This window comes from Electrophorus electricus, chromosome 11 (assembly GCF_041902795.1).
Source record: "Electrophorus electricus isolate QZ-2024a chromosome 11, ASM4190279v1, whole genome shotgun sequence".
Taxonomy (NCBI): Eukaryota; Metazoa; Chordata; class Actinopteri; order Gymnotiformes; family Gymnotidae; genus Electrophorus; species Electrophorus electricus.
Window position 1 is genome coordinate 9,942,501 of NC_137507.1, and position 22,584 is coordinate 9,965,084.

General features: G+C 50.3%; 1 protein-coding gene across 13 annotated transcripts in view; it reads left to right on the top strand.

Annotated features, from left to right (window-relative positions):
* Nucleotides 1–22,584, top strand: part of flncb (filamin C, gamma b (actin binding protein 280)) — a 53,817-nt gene that overhangs the window by 24,104 nt on the left and 7,129 nt on the right. For 3 of the 13 annotated variants that reach the window (XM_081723609.1, XM_035528249.2, XM_035528254.2), the window contains exons 3-40: nt 24–121; nt 1,966–2,116; nt 2,192–2,310; nt 2,403–2,480; nt 2,580–2,742; nt 2,862–3,062; nt 3,627–3,749; nt 5,569–5,706; nt 5,853–5,979; nt 6,238–6,374; nt 6,665–6,858; nt 7,038–7,151; nt 7,340–7,483; nt 7,820–7,943; nt 8,054–8,214; nt 9,606–9,696; nt 9,773–9,942; nt 10,657–10,774; nt 10,902–11,164; nt 13,036–13,633; nt 13,780–13,953; nt 14,766–14,928; nt 15,197–15,357; nt 15,546–15,713; nt 15,839–15,962; nt 16,290–16,446; nt 16,634–16,750; nt 17,738–17,927; nt 18,058–18,081; nt 18,189–18,436; nt 18,836–18,928; nt 19,336–19,435; nt 19,663–19,803; nt 19,918–20,046; nt 20,237–20,410; nt 20,924–21,085; nt 21,734–21,937; nt 22,334–22,486. In XM_081723609.1, the coding sequence (XP_081579735.1) occupies nt 24–121; nt 1,966–2,116; nt 2,192–2,310; nt 2,403–2,480; nt 2,580–2,742; nt 2,862–3,062; nt 3,627–3,749; nt 5,569–5,706; nt 5,853–5,979; nt 6,238–6,374; nt 6,665–6,858; nt 7,038–7,151; nt 7,340–7,483; nt 7,820–7,943; nt 8,054–8,214; nt 9,606–9,696; nt 9,773–9,942; nt 10,657–10,774; nt 10,902–11,164; nt 13,036–13,633; nt 13,780–13,953; nt 14,766–14,928; nt 15,197–15,357; nt 15,546–15,713; nt 15,839–15,962; nt 16,290–16,446; nt 16,634–16,750; nt 17,738–17,927; nt 18,058–18,081; nt 18,189–18,436; nt 18,836–18,928; nt 19,336–19,435; nt 19,663–19,803; nt 19,918–20,046; nt 20,237–20,410; nt 20,924–21,085; nt 21,734–21,937; nt 22,334–22,486 (5,994 nt within the window). The remainder of the gene's footprint in view (nt 1–23; nt 122–1,965; nt 2,117–2,191; nt 2,311–2,402; nt 2,481–2,579; nt 2,743–2,861; nt 3,063–3,626; nt 3,750–5,568; nt 5,707–5,852; nt 5,980–6,237; nt 6,375–6,664; nt 6,859–7,037; nt 7,152–7,339; nt 7,484–7,819; nt 7,944–8,053; nt 8,215–9,605; nt 9,697–9,772; nt 9,943–10,656; nt 10,775–10,901; nt 11,165–13,035; nt 13,634–13,779; nt 13,954–14,765; nt 14,929–15,196; nt 15,358–15,545; nt 15,714–15,838; nt 15,963–16,289; nt 16,447–16,633; nt 16,751–17,737; nt 17,928–18,057; nt 18,082–18,188; nt 18,437–18,835; nt 18,929–19,335; nt 19,436–19,662; nt 19,804–19,917; nt 20,047–20,236; nt 20,411–20,923; nt 21,086–21,733; nt 21,938–22,333; nt 22,487–22,584) is intronic. The other 10 variants (XM_035528250.2, XM_035528256.2, XM_035528253.2 and 7 more) reach the window with 7 other exon arrangements.

A 22,584-nucleotide genomic window follows, 5' to 3' on the forward strand; every position in this document is an offset into this window, starting at 1 on the left:
CCTCATATTTTTGTCTGGTCCAGGTCTGTGCCCTGATTGGGAGATGTGGGACCCAAATCAGCCCGTGGAGAACGCCCGGGAGGCCATGCAGCAGGCTGATGACTGGCTCGGGGTGCCACAGGTAGGAAGCTCAGCTCACCCCTTCACCTGCTCGTATGTGTGTGTTGTGTGTGTGTGTGTGTGTGTGTGTGTGTGTGTGTGTGTGTGTGTGTGTGTGTGTGTGTGTGTGTGTGTGTGTGTGTGTGTGTGTCTGATTGGGTGAGAATTTGCCACTGAGAAATAATGAGTTCCTCTGGTTAATTAGCTCAGTCTCTTGCCTCATTAGTTTGAGTAACTGTGTGTGTGCGCGCGTGTATGTGTGTGTGTGTGTGTGTGTGTTTGTGTGTGAGGTGGCAAATGTAACAGGTTCTCCTGTCTCCTTTTTGCCTGCCTCAGTACAATCTGCGGTGCATTATATAAAAATTCCTCAGAATCTGATTTTTATGGATTGTTGAATGTCTGGCCATAACTTGTTATTTGGTATATTTACTCTGATATTTAGGCCTGATTTATGCCTGCAGTCTTCTAGCAGTGTGTCCAGCACCCTGTGGATGTGTTTTATGTGACTTTGTTACAGACCTGGCTGGGCCAGGTTTGGCCGAGCCCACCGCACACAGCCCACATAAGAGCGTTTCCGTGCCTGCTCATGGATATCACTGCAGATTTGACGTGCGCTGCGTGTAGATACAAAGAACAATGACAGAAGGAAAGGACACAGTGCTAACTGGGATTGGGCGGTGTGTGTGTACAGAGGTGGGACTTGGCCGAGGATGAGCAGAAATATATGATCTACAACCGCCTGTGGGAGTCAGGGTCTCTTTTTTTACTTCGTTCATCTGGATGAATGGACTTTTATGGGCTGTGTTTTCCTATTTGTTCCTTTTTGTGTGGTTGGAGCACATGAATAAGTTACTGCCCTAGTGTGGGAGGCTTGCAGCAGCCGTTTCAGTGATCAGTGAACTCGTTCCCCTTCTGTTCCGCCTCCCTCCCACCACCTGCCACTCCCTCCAGTATCCCTCCAGTATCCTTCCAGTATCCCACCAGTATCCCTCCAGTATCCCACCTGCCGTGCTCTGCGGCTGTGCAACATACTGTGTGGCACTATTTCCAGATGGCCTTCATCCTCACAGCCTGGGGTTAAATCTAGCAGTCACTTAAACAGCATGGGAAGAGAGAGGTAACGCTGCCTTCTTCACACGGAAATGGAAACAGAAGTGAAAAGTGTTCGTTAGGATTTACTGGAAGAGAAAGTGTGACACAGGGCACAGGGCGTCAGCACACACAAAACAGTCCCAACCGCTGGGAAGGAAGCTCTCGAACTTGGCACAGAACTTCTCAAACCTATCACAGAATTTCTCTGTGTTACGAGCACTTCAGCAGAACTTTTAGGAGTTTGTTTTTATGTGTGTGTGTGTGTGTGTGTGTGTGTGTATGTGTGAGAAAGGCAGCAAGAAAGACAGAGGGGGGTGCGAAAGAGAGGGATTGCACCTGTAATTCAGGGGCCTGTATTCACAGCAAGCAGTCTGAATTTAGTATCTCAGTAATAAGGCTCTTATGTGCATGCCAGATGCTTCAGATCTCTTATAGCCTCTCTCTCTCTCTCTCTCTCTCTCTCTCTCTCTCTCTGTAATTCTGTCTCTCGGCCTCTTTCAGTCTCTCTTTTCTGTTGTTTTTGCATTCACACATTCTCAATTTCACTCCCTCTTTACCAATCCCTTGCCAATCTGACCAAGTTATTTTCTCAACATGCTTTGCAAAATGTTGTGGGAACGCTCTGTGATTTCAGGCCCAGTGTCACGTAGCCTGACATAACTGATGCCTTTTATCTCAGTTGGTGCGGCGGGAACACACTCGTCGTTTCATCAAGCAGTACAGATCTGCCGCCGTTCGTAAGCCTGCCGACCCCCTGACCTCTGCCCTCTGTAGGTGATTGCTCCTGAGGAGATCGTGGACCCAAACGTCGACGAGCACTCCGTGATGACCTACCTGTCCCAGTTCCCCAAAGCCAAGCTCAAGCCAGGCGCCCCTCTGCGCTCCAAAACCCTGCACCCCAAGAGGGCCAAGGCCTACGGCCCCGGTGAGGATCCGCCGCCCCTGCCCCCGTCCGCTTCTCTGTCTCGCCCTTTGACCTTTTCGCTCTGCATCCCTGCAGGCATTGAGCCCAGAGGCAACATGGTGATGAGACCAGCCGAGTTTGTGGTGGAGACCGTGGAGGCAGGGCTCGGAGAAGTGTTGGTGTACGTCGAGGATCCTGAGGGTCACACCGAAGAGGTCAGAGTTTGCGTTTATCCCGTTCTGCCGTCGAGAGTCCACGATCCTTGTATGGGAACTCACGCTCTCTTCTCTCTCCCGACACTGAGCAGGCTAGAGTGATCCCCAACAACGACAAACACAGGAGTTATTCTGTAGTCTATGTGCCCAAGGTGGAGGGACTTCATAAGGTAACAAACACAAGGACAAAATGTCTGATCTGGGTAATTGCTGGCAGGTGGGGGGAGTCTTTATAGCTGACGGTGGGTGCTGCTTGTTTTTGTGCCCAGGTGAAGGTGCTCTTTGCTGGGCAGGATATTAACCACAGCCCCTTCCTAGTGAATGTATCCAAAGCTCTAGGAGACCCCAGCAAGGTTCAAGCTCGCGGCCCAGGTCTGGAGCCAGTGGGCAACGTGGCCAACAAACCCACCTACTTCGACATTTACACCGCAGGTAGAGGACCAAGGCCTGACCCCTCTGACCGAGCCCTAAACGGACCATACCGTCCCCTGACACACATAACCCCAGCCCCAGAGGCGCACTGTTAACACGCTAGATTTTGCCCCTCTCAGGCGCCGGCGCGGGGGACGTGGGCGTGATCATCGTGGACTCGCAGGGACGCAGGGACACGGTGGAGATCATACTGGAGAACAGAGGAGACAGCGTCTTCCGCTGCACCTACGCCCCCGTGCTGGAAGGCCCTCACGTCGTCTACGTGACGTTCGCCGGCCAGCAGATACCCAGAAGCCCGTTCACTGTCCACATCTCAGAGGGTGAGACCGACTTCCCAACTGGCCTGACCTATAGTTCTAAATGTGATTTACCTAATGCTGATCACTTAATCCCAGTAATTAGTATTTACACTGCCCCCCCCACCCCAATCTTCCTATGTTTGTAAAGGGTTCGCAAACTATTACAATATACTTACATTACATACAATAGCAGTAGTAGCAGTAGCACCCTTTATTAGAATTCTGAGCTGATTGCTAAAGCCATGAATGTGTAATAAGGTTGCGGACTCTTTCTGTAGCTAATAGATGTCTTCCAGGGAGGAATGTGATGGTGGACTGTGCACTAACCCTTTGAGGAAAGACCTGTATGTAGAGAGGGTGTGGTGCCAAGTCTGGGGAGAGACCCTCTCCTTCCCTCTGCTCAGACCCCTCTCCCATGATGCAGGCTGGAATGCAGTGGTTGGGATTTGGCCCCAGGAGGCCTCTGTGTTCTCTGCCCTGGTGGATCCGCAGCATCCCCCCCGCCCCCAAACCCCCGTACACCTCCCCAGCTGCAGTATGAAACGTGTGCCTCTGTGATTCTCTTTCGCCTGTGTGTTGTTCTAGCTCCTCCGAGCAGTGTGCCGGCTGGCTCCCCGGTTCAGATAATCCCCCAGTCTATTCGCACGCCGCCCTCCGAAAAGGCCAAGAAAGTGCCCCCCCCAACGCCGCCCAAACCCAGGCGACCAAGTTAGTACGGGCTGCTGGGGCGTGGCACATGCCTCGCGCCTCCTCCTCCCTCTGCCCCTCCCCCGTCCTCCTCCTGCCCCCCCACCCCTCCCTCCCTTCACCGGTTCATCCCTCCGGATGTGCCACTCCTGTCTCCTTGGCATGTGCTCTCTTGGCTGTTTTAAGACGGCAGACCCCTTCACACAGCTGTCAGCAGAGAGGGACCTCAGTGTGTGTGTGTGTGTGTGTGTGTGTGTGTGTGTGTGAGAACTTAGACATAGACAATAGGCTAGGCTTTGCTGCTGGCATTGTCTTAAGCTTGCAGACAGAAAGCCATCACCCAGTGATGGACCTAGACGATCATTTCTAAATTGTGAGAGGTCCCCAAACAAACCACATCTTGACCTCTACAGCTGGTCTGAATATGATACCTTAATCTCTTGATCATTTCTAATGGAATTATTCTCAGTTAAATCTTTTATTAACTCCTTGACTCAAATCCTTAATTTAATTGACCTTAACCCTAACTGGCCAGTAATAAAATATTATAGAAAAATGTTCCATGTTTTGAATTTATTGGCAAAGCTCCGATCTGGCATCAGGGGGGTTTTAGCAAAGTGACCGTCTAGTGACCAAGACTTAAATGCATCTTGAAGCACCGTGATCGCCGTGATCGCCGTCGTCGTCATCATCATCATCATCATCATCATCATCATCGTCATCATCATCATCTTCATCACTCTTCCTTGCTTCCTAGACCCAGAGGTGTACGGTTTCAGGTTTAAAAGTAAACGCCCTTCTATAATTTTGTACCACCCAGTTGTTTTCACCAGTTCGTGCCTCATCCTGGTTTAAGCTAATTCTCAAAGCTCAGTGGCTGGGTCAAAATTGTAAGGAGGTGTTTTGCTTCTTGAACCCGAGCCGTCCACCTCTGACCAGGTTGTAGGTTCTGACTAATACCGAGAGCATCGCTGCTTTGATGCTCCGTGTTTCTTCCAACATGCATAACACCTCTGTGAACAAAACCAAGCAGACTGGGCCTCAGAATTTATTGGACTAACTGCTTCCTACTTATAGTCTTAGCAACACATCCACCTTTGTACAAACTTATACCTTTCTGGTTTTTTGTAGTTTGTGTTGTTATGTGATTACAATTCGATTTTTGATGCTTTTGAAAGGGACCTTTCATTTGGAATGAAACCAACACCAGCTACACCAGTTCATTTGGAAATGTACTGTTTAGTAAGAAATCCAGCAGGAGAACTATGGATTGGAAATAAATCCATTATGTTCTCATTCCGTAACCTTTAAAGCAAGTCACTTTGTCTCCGGGACACTTGCCTTCAGAGCTTCAGAGCATGTTACTTATTTTCCAACAGTTTTCCATTCGATGATCTCTGTAAAAATGTCACAGCAACCTGGAGAAGAATTTTCACATTTCATTACAGTGAGTTCTTTCTTTCCCATTTTCCCATTTGCACAGTTAAAAGCCAATCAAGAAGAAACAGGGTTGTTATATCCAAGAGGAACCCAGCACTGAGAAAAAAACAGAATTTATCCTGAAGCAACCCCCACCCCAGAAATCATTATTTTGGTGATGTTCTGATGGAGGCCAGACTTGCCTGGGGCTGCCAGACCCTCCTTTTTCCCCCCTCTTGTTTCATCAGTTGTATTGATTTGGCAGCCCTTTCAGAACTCTTTAAAAGCAGGGACATGCGCCTCAGGACTAACCCTCACACACCCCAGCCGGGTATCCGCCCGCGCGCGCACGTGTGTGTGTGTGTGCGTATGTGAAGCATTTTCTGCTTGTTGAACTCTAACCTCTGTCCGCACTCCCCAGCAAGCAACCCCAACGCGTGCCGGGCCATCGGGCGGGGTCTGCAGCCCAAGGGTGTCCGCGTAAAGGAGGTGGCCGACTTTAAGGTGTACGCCCGAGGAGCCGGCAGCGGAGACCTCCGTGTGCTCATCAAAGGCCCCAGTAGGTGACCTCTGACAAACTGCCGAGCTGTTAAATCTACTGCGTTTTACGTTATACCACACACACACACACACACACACACACACACACACGTCTTCTTTTAAACGGGTTCTTCTGAGGCTCTTTTGTTTGCCGTATGCGTTCAGCTGGCGGAGACGAGCCCGTGAAGGTGCGTGATTTGAGCGATGGGGTATATGAGTGCGACTACTACCCCGTTTTCCCTGGAAAGTACACTGTCCTCATCACCTGGGGGGGTCATGCCATCCCACGCAGGTCAGCCCTTCCACACATCACCCCTGCGCAGCCTGCAGCGGCTAATAGTGACTGTGGTTAGTCATTAAAGGCCAAAGCAGGAAAACTGTTTTCATGCATCAGAGGTATCAAGAAGTATTACAAAGTATTATAAAAGTATTTAGAACACTTTGGGGGTTGGTAGTGGGAGTTTTTTTTGGAAAATGCATTGTATTACACCATTCTGACTGTTAGTGTGTGTGTGTGTGTGTGTGTGTGTGTGTGTGTGTGTGTGTATAGCCCATTCGAAGTGCTGGTCAGTGAGGATGCAGGACCTCAGAAGGTGAGGGCATGGGGCCCAGGCCTGGAGACTGGCATGGTGGGCAGGTCAGCTGACTTTGTGGTGGAAGCTATCGGCACGGAGGTGGGAACCCTGGGTAAGGCACGCCACGCTGGTGGATTGCACTTGTCCTCGCACACACCGGGGGCCACCCTGGGACAACAGAGCCTGGCTTTCAGTGTTTATGAGGTGTGAGTGTGGTAGAGAACATCCAGTAAAGCATAAAAACTTTCCTTTCTCCTGAGGCATTAGCGTGTGGCGTGTGCTGAACTGAGAAGCCTTCCAGTTGTCATTTATTTGGTGCAAGAGAGAAAAAAGATTTGTGTGTGCGTGTGCTTGTGTGTGTGTGTGTGTGTGTGTGTGTGTGTGTGTGTGGTGTGCGTGTAGGATTCTCCATCGAGGGCCCATCGCAAGCTAAGATTGAGTGTGATGATAAGGATGATGGCTCCTGTGATGTTCTCTACTGGCCCACGGAGCCTGGTGACTATGCTGTCCACGTTATCTGTGACGATGAGGACATTAAGGACAGCCCCTTCATGGCCCACATCCTCCCTGCACCCAATGACGTTTTTCCTGAGAAGGTCTGCCCCTCTCCTCTGGCCTGACCGCGCCCCGAGTCCCACTACCGCTGATAAGCATAAACGCTACACACAGTGTAGATGCTAGACACACCACCTTGAACCAGAGGGACTCATTTCTAACAGATGCTAGGAGTTTCCTAATGGCAGACTAGTGGAGCGCCTCTTCTGCCCCGCTGCAGGTGAAATGTTACGGCCCAGGCCTGGAGCCCTCCGGCTGCATCGTGAACAGACCGGCCGAATTCACCATCGATGCCCGAGCTGCAGGCAGGGGTCAGCTGAGGATCTATGCTCAGGTACCAGCGCTCGGGGTGGGACGACACTCCTGACATTGCTGCTTCAGTTCTTTTGCATGAGGTTGATGCCGGATGTGTCTTTCCCACTTCTGTTAAAGTTCTCAGCGAGGACGCAGAACGTCTTGGGACTAAATGTCTAAATGTGCCACTTTTTCCCCCCTGAAATGTGCGTTGCTGTCGGACCGCAGGACTCGGAAGGCTACCCTATTGACATCCAGATCACCGATAATGGCGACAGCACTTTCTTCTGCGTTTACATCCCCACCAAACCCATCAAGCACACCATTATCATCACCTGGGGAGGGGTCAACGTGCCCAACAGCCCCTTCAGGGTAAGCACACGCCGCCAGGACCAGTCTTCGTACAGCTTCTGCTTACCGTAACTTTAACTTTATACTTCAACTAATTACTCTTTAATGAGTTTAATGAGCAATTTAAAGTAACTTCCTTGTTTCAGTATTTACTGTATACTTAAAAAGTAGGGGTGGGGTCCAATGAACACCGAAAGTGCCAATATTCTAGACTCAACAAGCATATGTGCGGGGAAATAGCCAGCAATGAAATGATCCTCTGTGATGCCCATGTGGGAGGTAGGCTGCATTAACTGGCTTGGCTGTGAGTTGGTTTTCCGCTTTTCTCTCATGTCCTGTCTCGCATTCCAAATTCAGGTGACCATCGGGGAGGGCAGCCACCCGGAGAACGTGAAGGTGTACGGGCCGGGGGTGGAGAAGGGAGGCCTGAAGGCTGGAGAGCCCACCTACTTCACCGTGGACTGCAGTGAGGCGGGCCAGGGTGAGGGCGCGCCACCGTCAGTCATTCCACGGTACCGCGGTGCTCCTTACCGCAGACCGCTTCCTAAGACCCTCCTCCTCCGTCTCTCCTTCCTCTCTGGCCCCCTGTAGGAGACGTGAGCATTGGGATCAAGTGCGCCCCCGGAGTGGTTGGCCCCGCCGAGGCCGATATCGACTTTGATATCATCAAAAACGACAACGACACCTTCACCGTGAAGTACACCCCCCCCGGCCCGGGCCGATACACCATCATGGTGCTGTTTGCGGACCAGGTTGGTTCTGTCTGTGTGTCTAGATTGCGTTTAGGTTAAGATTAAAGCTCTAATTCCATGGCTGGGCTGCGGCGTTAAAGCCGCCTAACGCTGCATTTCACTCAGTTTGGAGGACACACGCATTTGTTCAATTGGTGCACAGAAACAAATGTACCCACAACAAGGCGGCTGGACTGGCACAGCACAGGAGGGGGGTGACATTTCAGATCCGCTGGAGCAGAAGGAGTTCTGATCCCAATTTGGCATAAAACCTCCTCCTCAGTCCAACTATGGCGCAAGTGCATGTGCAACGTTTTTCCCTCACTTCAAGCAGGCACGCAAAGACATGTCCGGTTTCTCACAAAGGGATTTTGACAAAAATGTATCTCTCAATTAGCAACTAAATGCAACAGATTTAATTATTTATTTCATGAGGGGGGAAAAAAAGAATTCAACTGAACCAGAGAGCTGGTGCATCATTCGCATGGAAAATTATATAATCATATCATTTCAGTAATTAGTCATATCACAATTATGTCAATATTAATTTTATTCTCATCACAGTGAACAATAATCATAATAATAATATGTGTTATCATAATTATTGTTGGCATTTTTAATCATTATTGTATTATTGTTAATAATAAATCTTCTTGTAAAAAGAAGACTGCTGTAACTTTTGCCATGGCGACTGTATGCTTCCTAGACGAGTATGTCTGTTTCATCATCTGCGAAGTTCTTTTGGCGCTGCCGTCTCTGTGAGCTCGCTGCCGTGATGAGGTCGTCCCTGCACCGTGTCTCTGCTACACTTTTCAAGGGAATGAGAGCAGTTCGTTTGATTGGCTATCGCAGCCTATCGATCACTTCTTCGGTCAAACCCAACCTTTTTTTTTTGTGTGTAATTGTGCCTCTCCTGTAGGATCCGCACTTCTGTTGCCGGTCATAAAAATAGGAACCCTTTATGCCCCGCCCTCACGTGCCTGTACACTGGTCATACGCTTTGTTTCTAAGAAGTAGAGCGCTACAGCCACGAGCAGAATAGCTCCTTTGTTCACTCCCTCACTCTTCCCTGCACATGTAGGCTGCCACGTAGGAATCTCGTGCACCGGCAATGCAGTTTTGGACATTGAATCCCAAGATGAGTCATTTCACAAGCAAACAAACAAACAAACAAAAAAAGGTTTTAGCTAACTGGTATCTTGAGTCAAATTTGCAGTGCATTTTGGGTATTTGATAGGGAGTATGTAGGCAGTCAAATTTAGGGTTAAGATTTTGATCGCCACTTTAAAAAGGCTGACCCATTTTATGGTGCGCGACTTTTGTGATAGGGTCTGTAACCTAACAGTGGCGTATTTGGAGTCTGTTAGCGCTTGGTTTTGTTGATAACGGATTAATTATGATGTTGACCTTAGGAAATACCCATCAGCCCCTTCCGCATTAAAGTGGATCCCTCCCACGATGCTAATAAAGTGAAGGCCGAAGGCCCCGGACTCAGCAAGACTGGTAAGGTCCTGCGCCTCCAGTAGTGAGAAAGGAATCTCGGTAGTGCAGATTCATATATCACGTTCCCGGACTGCAGGTGTGGAGGTGGGCAAGCCGACGCACTTCACGATCTACACTAAAGGAGCGGGCAAGGCCACACCTGAGGTGCACTTCACGAGCGCACTTAAAGGGGAGGCCGTCACCGACTTTGAGATCATCGATAACCACGACTACTCCTTTACCGTGCGCTACACGGCAGTGCAGCAGGTGAGGGGGTGGGGTGGTAGGCGGGGCCTGTGGCGTGCTTGCAGGTGTATATTATGTAACCCAGGTCCTTTACACCAGGCAGCCGTAGCAAACGCAGGGATGCGAACGCAAAAATGATTTCAATTTCAATAATCAGTTCACCATTTTCCGTCTTCAAAGTGTTTTTTTTTTTTTGAAATCGACTAAAGGCAAAGAACTGTGAGGGCAGCACTAAAGCTCATTTAGCCGGAATATATTGACATGTTAGTGGAGGAAGGATTTACAGAGAGACGCGGTAGTCTGAAGAATCGAAGTCTCGGAGGTGCAGATGTGCTGTGAGATGATCGATCTCTGGCTGTGTGCTTGTTTTCGTTGGGGGCGGGCGGGTTATTAGCACTCGACAGTTGAGTGAGCGCAGATCAGATTCACAATGACACCTTCTCTCTGCATGCCATATGGCACCTCTATGCTTCAGGGCTTATCAGAGCTGACAAACTGCTGCCTGAGTTAACAGCTAATTTTCCCCATTTTTAGCAGCTAAAATGCTCTATTGAAGGACTGAAGGTGTAAACTGTCTACAGTCATTTTAAATGTTAAACACTTTACCTGGATGAATATTTATATCCTGTGTCAATAAAAATTAATTGTAGTGTATGTTTATTTCCTACACTGTGTAAACATATGCGGTCGCTCTGTTCTGCACGCTCTCTTGGTCTCGCTGATTGGCTTCAACAGGGCAACATGAGTATCTCAGTGTGCCATGGAGGGGATCCGATCCCAAAAAGTCCCTTTGTCATCACTGTGGCTCCTCCGCTCGACCTCAGTAAGGTCAAGATCCAAGGACTTAACACCAGTAAGTAATTTTACTGACATTAAAGAGACTGCTCGAGTGCTGAATTTCATGGTTGTTCCACACTGAAAGACCTTGTTTCTTTTACGCACGCGTGTGTGTGTGTGTGTGTGTGTGTGTGTGTGTGTAGAAGTGGATGTGGGGAAGGATCAGGAGTTTACCATCAACACACGTGGAGCAGGTGGCCAAGGCAAGGTGGATGTGAAGATAACCTCACCATCTCGACGACCAATCCCATGCAAGGTGGAGTCTGGAACAGCCAATGAGGTGCACACTGTGAAGTATATCCCTCCAGAGGAAGGTCCATATAAAATAGACATCAATTATGATGGGAACCCTGTGCCAGGAAGTCCCTTCACTGTGGAAGGAGTCATGCCCCCTGACCCCTCTAAAGTAAGTGTAATGAGTAATGAAGACCCATCCATCCATCCATCCATCCATCCATCCATCCATCCATCCATCCATCCATCCATCCATCCATCCATCCATCCATCCATCCATCCATCCATCCATCCATCCATCCATCCATCCATCCATCCATCCAATAACTGTCCTAGGCTACACAAGATTATTTTGATATTTAAATAGAATACTGAAGCCGAATAATCCGGTAGACATCGTTTATGAACCAAGATATGCAAACCATGTGGGTCACATGCAAATATTGCATATCATATACAAATCAGTCTTTTGACATGGTCTGAGTATGTAGAACTGTGTGATATCCAGTGGGCAGAAGCAAAACTTCACATTCTTTATGATGCACCATTGACTTGTGACTCCTAATGCTAGCTGCCTGAATTGTGCATTGGAAGGATTGTTTGGCAGTGAAAGCACATATCTGACATCTGAACAACAAAACATTCAAAATGTATTTTTCCCTGCAAATCAAAGGGAAAATCACATTAAAGTAGATGCTAGTAACGTTGCCTGAGCCAGGCTCTGCAGAAAGAGACACACAAATGGACAGTCACGATCTATTTTTATTAGGAGATGATTTGATAAGTGATGGTCTACTAATTGATCAGTTGGTATAAAAGAGTGCAGAGTTTGTCCTGGAACCTTTAGCACCGGTCACGGATCATTTAAACCCATACTCACGCAGGCCCAAGGCCCAAAAAATATGAAGAGCTGGGCGAAGCTGACAAACGGCTCTTTATGAGGAAGCAGGCAGGGGGGCAGAGAGCCCAGACTAAGCACACTGTGCTGTATCTTACCAATCAGTTCACCCACCTGCTAGGAGTCGGTGAGCAGGGCTGTAAATCTCAGTGTCGCGGGCGCCAGAGCTCTGACCCGGGCTTGTAAAGCCGTGGAACTGGGCGTTCTGCTTAGGAACGTGCCCGATGTCTTTCTTTGGTAGATTACGAGACTTCGGGCTTTATGGTAGACAGCTTGTTTTGTGTCCTTGAATGAAGGAAGAACTCAGAGTAATGTCTCTGTAGCCTCCTAAAGCAGCTTTAAACCTCATCAGAGCTGCTACTGATCCATTTCGGTCTCCCTGCGGCACTCGGGCCAGTCACTGAGCATTAACGAACGCTTTTCATCATTAGTAATTAAGGTAACGCGTCCATCGCCGTTCTCTGTTCCTCTGCTCAAAGCCATACTCAAAAGCCCCCTTTCATTAAACGGATACTTTCCAGAGGAATGTGCACGCGCTGTGTGTGCGCTGTGTGCATGCGCGTTCACTTTGAGGTTCCTCTAATAAACCACGGATAAGATTACCCAGGCGATGAGGTCATCCTCGTCCCACGCCGGGGACGGTATGCTTGCGTCCGTGAGCCAGATGTTGCATCTCGAAGGTCTTTGCCATCCTATGAGAAGCAGCGAATATGACATAGCAGAACGTGTCACTGCCATAGCAAATGACTGGATGAGGTTCAGGGTGTAATTAATGCGAGGCAGAGAGGTGAGCCAGAGTGTGTCTGGCCACAGGGGGCAGCACATCTGGAAACCCTGCATCCTTTAGTTCCGCTGGGGAAAAGAAACACGTTTAACCGCAAACCAAAGATGTAAGATCCATTATGTCCCAAGGTTATTCCATATGGGGATGAAGTACATTTATTAAAAGGAGTACAAACGCACATGATTAGGGCATTGTTCTGTACTGAGTCAACATGTAATTCGAATGTGGATTTGAAAAGGGAAGTATGATTTGTAATGTGGATTTATTTCATCATTTGGCCTCCAGACTGAACAGTGAGAGAATCTGAGAATCGTTTTTTTCCCGCATGTCATCAAAGATCCGGCGTGTGTTCTCCACGCAGGTGCGAGCCTACGGCCCAGGCCTGAAGGGAGGATTTGTGGGTAAACCGGCGCCGTTCGCCATCGACACCAAGGGTGCTGGCACGGGAGGGCTGGGCCTCACGGTGGAGGGGCCGTGCGAGGCCAAGATCGAGTGCCAGGACAATGGCGATGGCTCTTGCTCCGTGTCCTATCTGCCCACGGAGCCGGGCGAGTACGCCATCAACATCCTGTTCGCCGACGCCCATATCCCTGGCTCGCCCTTCAAAGCCATGGTGCAGTCTGTGTTCGACCCGAGTAAGGTGACGGCCAGCGGGCCGGGCCTGGAGCGAGGCGAGGTGGGCGAGGCCGCCTGCTTCACGGTGGACTGCTCCAAGGCGGGAGAAGCCGAGCTCACCATCGAGATTATCTCGGACTCAGGGGCCAAGGCTGAGGTACATGTGCAGAACAACAGCGACGGCACGTACTCGATCACCTACATCCCGCCCTTCCATGGCATGTACACCATAACCATCAAGTACGGCGGCCACGCCGTACCCAAGTTTCCCGCCCGCGTTCAGGTGGATCCCGCCGTTGACACCAGTGGAATCAAGGTTTATGGACCAGGGGTGGAACCCAGAGGTAAGAACCCAGGGGTTTTGTTCTTGCCAAGACAAAATGCTGGGGTGTCTTCTGAAGAACGATGCCTAGCTATTTAATTACTTATGCGTGTTAGACTTGTTTAATGATGCTGTCTGGAGAATGCCTCACTGCTTGTGTGTTTGCAGGAGTCCTCAGGGAAGTCACCACACACTTCATTGTGGACACCCGCATACACAACAAGGCGGGCGGCAACCACATCAAGGTTCGCATCGTTAACCCTTCGGGTGCCAACACGGACACCTATATCACGGATGTAGGGGATGGAACCTACAGAGTGGAATATGGTGCTTACGAGGACGGTACGATGCTTCACAGAACCCTCTCCTCTTTCATTTGTTCCACCACTGTTACAGCGTGTTTTGGCTCCGTGATCTGGAAATTATGAGCTCGTGTCCCTCAGGGTTGGGATTTGGGGAAAGTTTTAAATATTAGTTTACAATAACGGTGCAGAACGATCAAGGGGATTTGGTCACTTGGCGTGCATTGCAGGTCTGGCTGACTCGGCCAATAGGCTGCCTCTGAGTTTGGAGAGGGATCCAATGAGAGCGCAGCCCTAGAGGCAGGAGGCAGTGAGCTGTAGAGCAGATGCTCTCCTTCATTTATGACTGCTTTCTTGAGTGACTGATGGCCGAGGTTGGCGAGACGTGTACGTGTATCCACATGCTGGAGGGCAGCGGGGCCTAGCGTGCACGTCATTATTTCAAGCGCTGCTTTTTTCGTTAGGCAACATTTCCAACTCCACTCTGAACATGTGGAACCGACTTAGTCAAAGTAGAACTATATGCAGAGTAAGATTTTGATCAAGGGGATCTTAAAGGTTATAGATGGAAGAAACCACTAACACACACACACTCACACACACTCATACACTCACACACACACACACACACACACTGCTCATCAGTCTAGACCTGGCAATATTGTTGATTGTGGTACATAGGAGTAACTGCAGGGTGTATAGCGCTGAGCTCCAGTGCAGGACTCATGATAACAGCACATAATCCTCAGTCACACAGCTACAGATCTGGACCCCGGCCGTCTGGATGGGTGGTAACAGTGAGCTGACCTTACACAGTGAGCTGTGTGTGTGTGTGTGCGTGCACGCTTGCAGGCGTGCACCTGATCGAGGTGCTGTACGATGACGTGTGTGTTCCGAAGAGCCCGTTCAGAGTGATGGTGACTGAAGGTTGTGACCCGAGCCGGGTACGTGCCTATGGACCCGGTCTAGAAGAGGGTCTGGTCAACAAAGCCAACCGCTTCACCGTGGAGACCAGGTGTGTGATGTCACCTTAAAGTGATCTGATAATGATGATGATTATTATTCATTTAATAATAATTATTACTATGATATTAATAATAATAATGATAGTAGTAGTATTAAATATGTTTATTTATTTTATTTAGCCCTGTATGAATTATAGCCCATTGATGAAAATGCCATATAAATATATGTATGGCCTCCATGATTGTGCTCTTATTAATATTAATATTATTCTGATCTTTTAACATTGAAAAGATTCTCTCTCTCTTTCTCTCATCTAGGGGAGCTGGCACTGGGGGTCTGGGTTTAGCCATCGAGGGGCCCTCTGAGGCCAAGATGTCCTGTAAGGACAATAAAGATGGCAGCTGCAGTGTGGAGTACATCCCCTTCACACCGGGAGACTATGACGTCAACATCACGTTCGGGGGGTTGCCCATCCCCGGTGAGAGAACTCATCTCCCAGCCTCATGTCCGCCACAAACGGGACCTAGAACGTGACTGTGGTCATCTGTGGTCTCCCTGTGTATCCAAGTGTTATAAGAAAAACTGTAATGCACAGTGTAGAACTGAGTTGACTCCCGCCCAGTGTCCTGCATTCTCCGAGTGTGTTGGATGCCATCTGTCCTGCAGGCAGCCCCTTCCGAGTGCCGGTGAGAGAACTGGTGGACCCCAGTAAGGTGAGGTGCTCCGGCCCAGGCCTGGGCACCGGGGTGCGGGCGCACGTGCCGCAGACGTTCACGGTGGACTGCAGCAAGGCCGGCCTGGCCCCTCTGGAGGTGCTGCTGTATGGCCCAAGCGGTGAGGCCACACTGCGGACCATGCCGTGATCCGATCACTCCCGAGCACAGGCTTACACTCGATATGGGTGGATATGGGTTTCTCAATGGGGGCTTCATTATGACCACCCTGTATTATCTCTGCAGGGGCAGCAGAACCCGTCAGCATCACGGACAATGGCGACGGTACACACGCCGTGATCTACACCCCCGCCAAGGATGGCCCTTACACTGTGTGTGTCAAATATGCAGACCAGGAGGTGCCACGCAGGTGAGAGCCCCTCCCACTCACCTGACCTTCTCAGAGCCCCTCCCACTCACCTGACCTTCTCAGAGCCCCTCCCACTCAGCCGACCTTCTCCGAGCCCCTCCCAGTCACTTGACCTTCTCCGAGCCCCTCCCACTCACCTGGCCTTCTCCGAGCCCCTCCCACTCACCTGGCCGCCTCAGAGCTCCTCCCACTCACCTGACCTTCTCTGAGCTCACCATTACAAAATCAGCAGCACTGTTCACACGAGCACGTCACTTCTCAGCGTTTGTATTACTCTAACTGGAATGAGACAATCAGTGAATGTGAGTGTGTGTTCTTTCATACCAGTCCGTTTAAAGTGAAGGCCCTACCTGCTCACGATGCCAGTAAGGTTCGTGCCAGTGGGCCTGGGCTCAACGCCTCGGGCGTGCCCGCCAGCCTGCCCGTGGAATTCACCATCGATGCCCGCGATGCTGGCGAGGGACTCCTCACCGTCCAGATCCTGGTGAGTTCCGTGCTTCCCACCCCAGGCCAGGATACGACGCGCCTCTTTATACCTGCAGCTTTCATGCGATTGTCATTTTGGCCTTGATTAGCGTATTTGTTCTCAAGCAATTCTACTTCCAAAGCTGAAGTCCCATGTCACCCTGCTCCCAACTTCCTTCCTACTTTCCTCCCTGCTGTCACTGCAGGATCCGGACGGGTGCAGGCGTGAGGTCTCTCTGTATGTGGAGGACTGGGGAAGGAGGGTTTGGGACAGCCATATTGTAAAGGGCACCATCCCCTTCTATATTCTTAGGAAAGGCTGTGTAAGGCCACCCCTCCTTTTGTGCCCCTCTTTTTCCGTCCCCTCACCATGTCCGACGTCTCCCTTCCTCCCTCTTTCCCCTCATCTTCCTGCTTCCTGAGCCCTAGCTCCCTATGCACTAGCTCCGTCTCCCTTTTATGTTCTTATAGGGTAAAGCAGCCTTCCGTGGCTCAGGTGCTGCTGTGCCCTCGTACCATGGCCTGCGCCAGAAGGTGTTTGTGGAAAATACTAAGCTAATATAAACTATGGCAAAGAGTTTTACGGCAACTGCCGAAGAGTCCTGGCCGTCGCCCAGTGCCCCTTTAGGTCTGTCATCTGTTATTCTTTCTGTCTCTCCCTCCCTCTGGCTCTCACTCTCTCCATCCCTCCAAAGATTCTGCTTTCATGCTCTCTTGTCCCCTTGTTTTGTACAGTACTATTCCCCACCATTCTTTTCTAGCTCAGGCAAACATGCGGCACAAGGGCCTGATGCTCGGAGGCCCCGCACACATGCGCTACCTTCAGGAGAAAGGTTGAAAGCTCCCTAGCAAACCAACCACAATGCTCTCCACCAATGCACATCCAAGAACATTGTCGGTGCCAGAGGGGCAACGGTGTTTGTGGATGTGGGCGTTCCCGGGTCTCTTTGCCTGCTGTGTTTGGTAACGCCTTAATGTAGTTACAATACCTTAGTGGAGTTACAAGTCCTTAATGTTCCTCCTGCACTGGTGTCTGTGGACTGACTCTCCATTGAGTTTGGGCTAATCAACATGTTTTTCTTTCACTACATAACTAACTGATGAAAAAGGTTGCTTTCTAAACCAGGTTTAACTTGTTCGTAATGATAATGGAAGACTGGATGTAGCTGAAGTTTCGTGTTTGCTGCTGTTTTTATATGTATTTTTACGGTGTTATGAGATCAAAGATCCATGTAAGCATCATTTTCTCCAGTGTGAGCGGGGTGTGACAGCCAAGCAGGCCACTCCTCACCCACTGGTCTTTCCCGTAGGACCCAGAAGGAAAGCCCAAGAAAGCCAACATCAGGGACAACAGAGACGGAACGTACACGGTGTCCTACGTGCCGGACATGACAGGCCGCTACACCATCACCATCAAATACGGCGGGGACGAAATTCCCTACTCCCCCTACCGCATCCACGCCCTGCCGTCCGGAGACGCCAGCAAGTGCCTGGTCACAGGTCAGCGTGCCTAGGGCCCCTGGACCTCGAGAGCTCCTTTGGCCTCGCCACTCATGCTGTAGACATTGTTGCTTTATTCTTAATGGAGTGTTTTATGGTGATGATTTTTTTTTCTTTTTCTGTTGTACAGTGTCCATTGGAGGACATGGGCTGGGTGAGTAGACTGATGCTCGTCATGGCTAGCACACCGTATTGATTTATTCGTGGTTTTAGATGTAGGGACAGCGTTGGTCTGATCATGTCCCATGGCGTCCTGGGCAGGCTCAGGACTCGGACCCACCATTCAGATTGGCGAAGAGACAGTCATCACCGTGGATGCCAAGGCTGCTGGAAAGGGGAAGGTCACCTGCAAAGTGTCCACACCCGATGGCGCGGAGCTGGACGTGGACGTGGTGGAGAACTCGGACGGAACCTTCGACATCTACTACACGGCGCCAGAGCCGGGGAAATACGTCATCACCATCCGCTTCGGAGGAGAACACATCCCCAACAGCCCCTTCCACGTGGTGGTGAGCGCTTCCTGCAACAGGGACTTGTGGGTAGTCGAGAGTGGAAAATCTCATTATGTGTGTGGGGGCTAAAAAGAACGAGAACGATGGATCTGCCCAGGGCGATCCATCACACACGGCTGGATTATTGAGATTATCGGTGCGTGGGAAACTTCTTCCACAACAATACTAATCAATGATCTTATTTTAAAAATGGTACTGTACGCTTTGATGACATTGGTTGCTATTTACAGAATCTGCTGGATTCTAGAGACAGTGATGGATAGACTGCACGGTGTTACGTCTAGGAATGATTCCTGTTGTGTCCCACATGCATCGCCCCTGTCATTCGGACTGTTAGCAGCTGCGTGGGAGGGAGTGTGGGTGTGGTGGAGTAACGGTCTGACCCTCCGTCCTCAGGCGTGTGATTCCATTCCTATAATAGAGGAACCATGCGAAAAAGTGCAGCTGCAGGCGCCCTTCGCCCCCTACCAGGGCTTCTCGCCTCACTGGGTACACGTCTCAGCCCCCTGCCCCTTCCATCCTCACGTTTTTAACCCCTCATCTTCTCCATTCATCTCCTCGTCCGACGTCACTTTGGGTCATGTTGCCGTGCGCTTCCTGCCAGTGGCCGCATCTCAAACGCTCTGCCGAGACCTGTTAGCAGAGCTCGCGACCTTACTGCGGCTGCCTCGTTTGCGCTGTGTTGCGTTTGTGCCGTGTCCGCATCGCCACCCTCCCGCCGCATGGCTTGCACTCTCGTGTTTGCACACCCTCTTTGGCAGCTTCGTGGCTCCGCTGGGCCCGCTCTGCCCGGCCTGCCTACCCAGAGTCGCTCTCTCCAGCCTGGCTGCCCGCGCACGCCTGCCGCCCTCCTCCCCGTGGCTGGCGGCACTGACTTCGGCCTCTCTCTGCTCCAGGCCACCCAGGAGCCTGTGACGGCCGTTAACGGCGTGGAGCCCATGCTACGGCCCTTCCACCTGGTCATCCCCTTCACCGTGCAGAAAGGAGAGATCACAGGTATGAACTGAGCCCAGTTTAAGATAGAGAAAGCTTAAAAATGACGAATGTCACTGAATTTTTATTTTACTGTACACGGTACGGTGTATTTCACAGAAAACCTTCCGTTCTCATGACATCACAGGTCAGAAAACAGGTGTATTTGGAAACAGAGCTTGGAAACAGTTGGGTAGGCCAGAGGCCTCTAACTCTACGACTCTGTTATTCTTACTTGACGTGTTCTGCAGGTGAGGTGCGAATGCCGTCAGGCAAGACCGCCAACCCTCACATCACAGACAACAAGGATGGCACAGTGACGGTGAAGTATGCTCCCACCGAGAAAGGCCTGCACGAGATGGAGATCAAATATGACGGCAACCACATACCAGGTGCTGCCCGTCACCTCAGCGCCATTATGGGGTTTCCGTTTCTGTCCAGAATACTTTTCCATCTTCACGTGGAGACATCGATCCCCTGTGTTTACTGTGTTTGTCCTAACACAGGGAGTCCGCTGCAGTTCTACGTCGACGCCATCAACAGTGGTCACGTGACTGCTTATGGCCCGGGCCTGAGTCATGGCATGGTCAACAGACCCGCCGTCTTCACGATCGTCACCAAGGATGCGGGAGAAGGTGGGAATGCGGTGGTTCCGAATAACCAACACGTATAAAGTCGGGATCGTCGATGATCTTTACAGCTGTACATGCAGCTGTTTTGGGGGACCATTCTGCACTGAAGTGCCTTGTCTTCTAAATATGGAGTTGGCCTGTTCTTTGGGGCCGGATCGATACGAGGGTGGTGTCTCTCTCTGCTTTGTGTCAGGCGGGCTGTCTCTGGCAGTGGAAGGCCCGTCAAAGGCAGAAATCAGCTGTAAAGATAACAAGGACGGCACTTGCACGGTCTCCTACCTACCTACTGCACCAGGAGACTACAACATCATCGTCAAGTTTGATGGCAAACACATCCCAGGGAGCCCGTTCACGGCCAAGATTACAGGTCTGTGTGTGGGACCGTGTTTACGGTCACAGCCGCTGTGTGTTTGTGGCCACAAATTACGTGCCTGTGTGTGTGGTGCGGGTGTGTGTTAAGCTTGAAGACCTAATAAATATGCATGCATTTTGTGTGTGTGTGTGTGTGTGCCACAACTATTGGGGAGCTCACCACATCCATGCAGTATGGTGAAGTGTACAAGGCGTGGTTTTATTTTTGTAATGGATGTTGTCTGAACAGGAAACACCTGTCTCATGAACCGTTTTGTTTTGTGCTCCGATCTCTCAGCTGATAGGAATCCCTGATACTGTGTTTACTCTGTATGCCCATATTTCTGCCCCATTCTTGTGTAGAGTTCATTTCTAAATTCTGTTAATTCCTCAATTCTGTATATTCATGGTTACTTCAGTAAACTTAGGGAGAGTTTGATTTTATCTGCTGTTTCACACTTTGTTCCTTATTACTATTATAATGGTCTCTGCTCTTTTGTCTCTCTGCTCCATATTTTTTCTTCTGAAGGGGACGACTCTATGAGGACATCCCAGCTGAACGTTGGTACGGCGACAGATGTGTCTTTGAAGATCACAGAGACAGACCTGAGTTCTCTCACGGCTACCATCAGAGCCCCATCTGGTAACGAAGAGCCCTGTCTGCTCAAGAGGTTACCTAACCGCCACATCGGTGAGCCACTCGCCAGTCCTGCCATCAGCAGGCATCTTTCTCTTAGGGTTGATTAGTTGGCCTGCCCATCAGTGAAATTATCTGTGGCTAGCTTTTCGGGGTTCGGTTTTCCATTATCCTTTGGTTAGTAGCCTATTTATTGCCCTGTTCAGTTTAGCCCTTCGTCATTGGTAAGTTTCTGACTGCAGGGCTTCTGTGGGTTGGGTGCGTTGTGGGTGGTGGGTCAGTCTTAGCTGAGCAGTGACCAGCAGCACTGTTGAGAATGGTGCGTCAGCAAAATGATATCCAGTTAGCAAATGTCCTATGGTCTGAAACTGACCAGGACCTACTAACAGATTGTACACTTAGAAAGTGGCCAGTAAGTGTTAACGTTATCTGTAATATAAATATGCTCTATATTTATATTCGTGCTCGGGTGTGTAATGTAAATATGTACTCTAAATCATTTTGAGGTTGTTTGTTTTTTTAATCCTGAGACCCAGAGACTTCTTCTGAGCGGTCCCACTACGCGCTTCCCAACGCTGATGCCAAACATTTTCTCAAACAAACTCCCCATAACTTCGTTCCATAAAGCACCTGGCCTGGAGCACCACCTCCCATGGGTGGTGCTCCCCTCCTCCTCTCAGGCTCCCTCTGATCTGCCCCCAGGGATCTCCTTCACGCCTAAGGAGGTGGGCGAGCACGTGGTGAGCGTGAAGAAGAGCGGCAAGCACGTGACCAACAGCCCCTTCAAAATCATGGTGGGCCAGTCGGAGATCGGCGACGCCAGCAAGGTGAAGGTGTTCGGCAAGGGCCTGGCGGAGGGGCACACCTTCCAGGTGGCCGAGTTCATTGTGGACACGAGGAGCGCAGGTCAGAGTCGCGTCCTTAACTTCTATTCCTCAACTCCTAAAAGCTGATCTTCTAGAACATTCAGTGGAGAGTTAGCCCAGCACGTGTGTGCTCAACAGGATCCTACAGCCTGAAGACATTTTAATAGTTTTTTTAATGTTCCTGTTAAGAGTTCACACTTGCACATTCTTTTATGAGAACAGAATATTGTTATGATGTTGGCAGGACTTGTATATTTACATAAAGCTGTTTGATTGAGTGTAGCTACTGTGACAGAACCCAGATGCATGCTGGGTGCTGGAGGACAAAGCCAGACTGATGTTCGCGTTCCTTGTCTGCCTGCGTCGGAGCGGTGCGACTGTTATGGCTCAAACCGAGCCTGGAGAAACTCTGACGTGCCCCTCCACCCTCTGTTAGGCTACGGAGGACTCGGGCTGTCCATCGAGGGACCAAGCAAAGTGGACATTAACTGTGAGGACGTGGAGGACGGCACGTGCAGGGTGACCTACTGCCCCACGGAGCCGGGCACCTACATCATCAACATCAAGTTCGCTGACCAGCATGTACCAGGTACCGGCCACTGGTCAGCGCCTGAGCGCAGTCGAGCACAGCCACGGTCCGGGTGCTCACCGGGTCTCAGTTAAATGGGTCCGGCAGTTAGCTGTCCT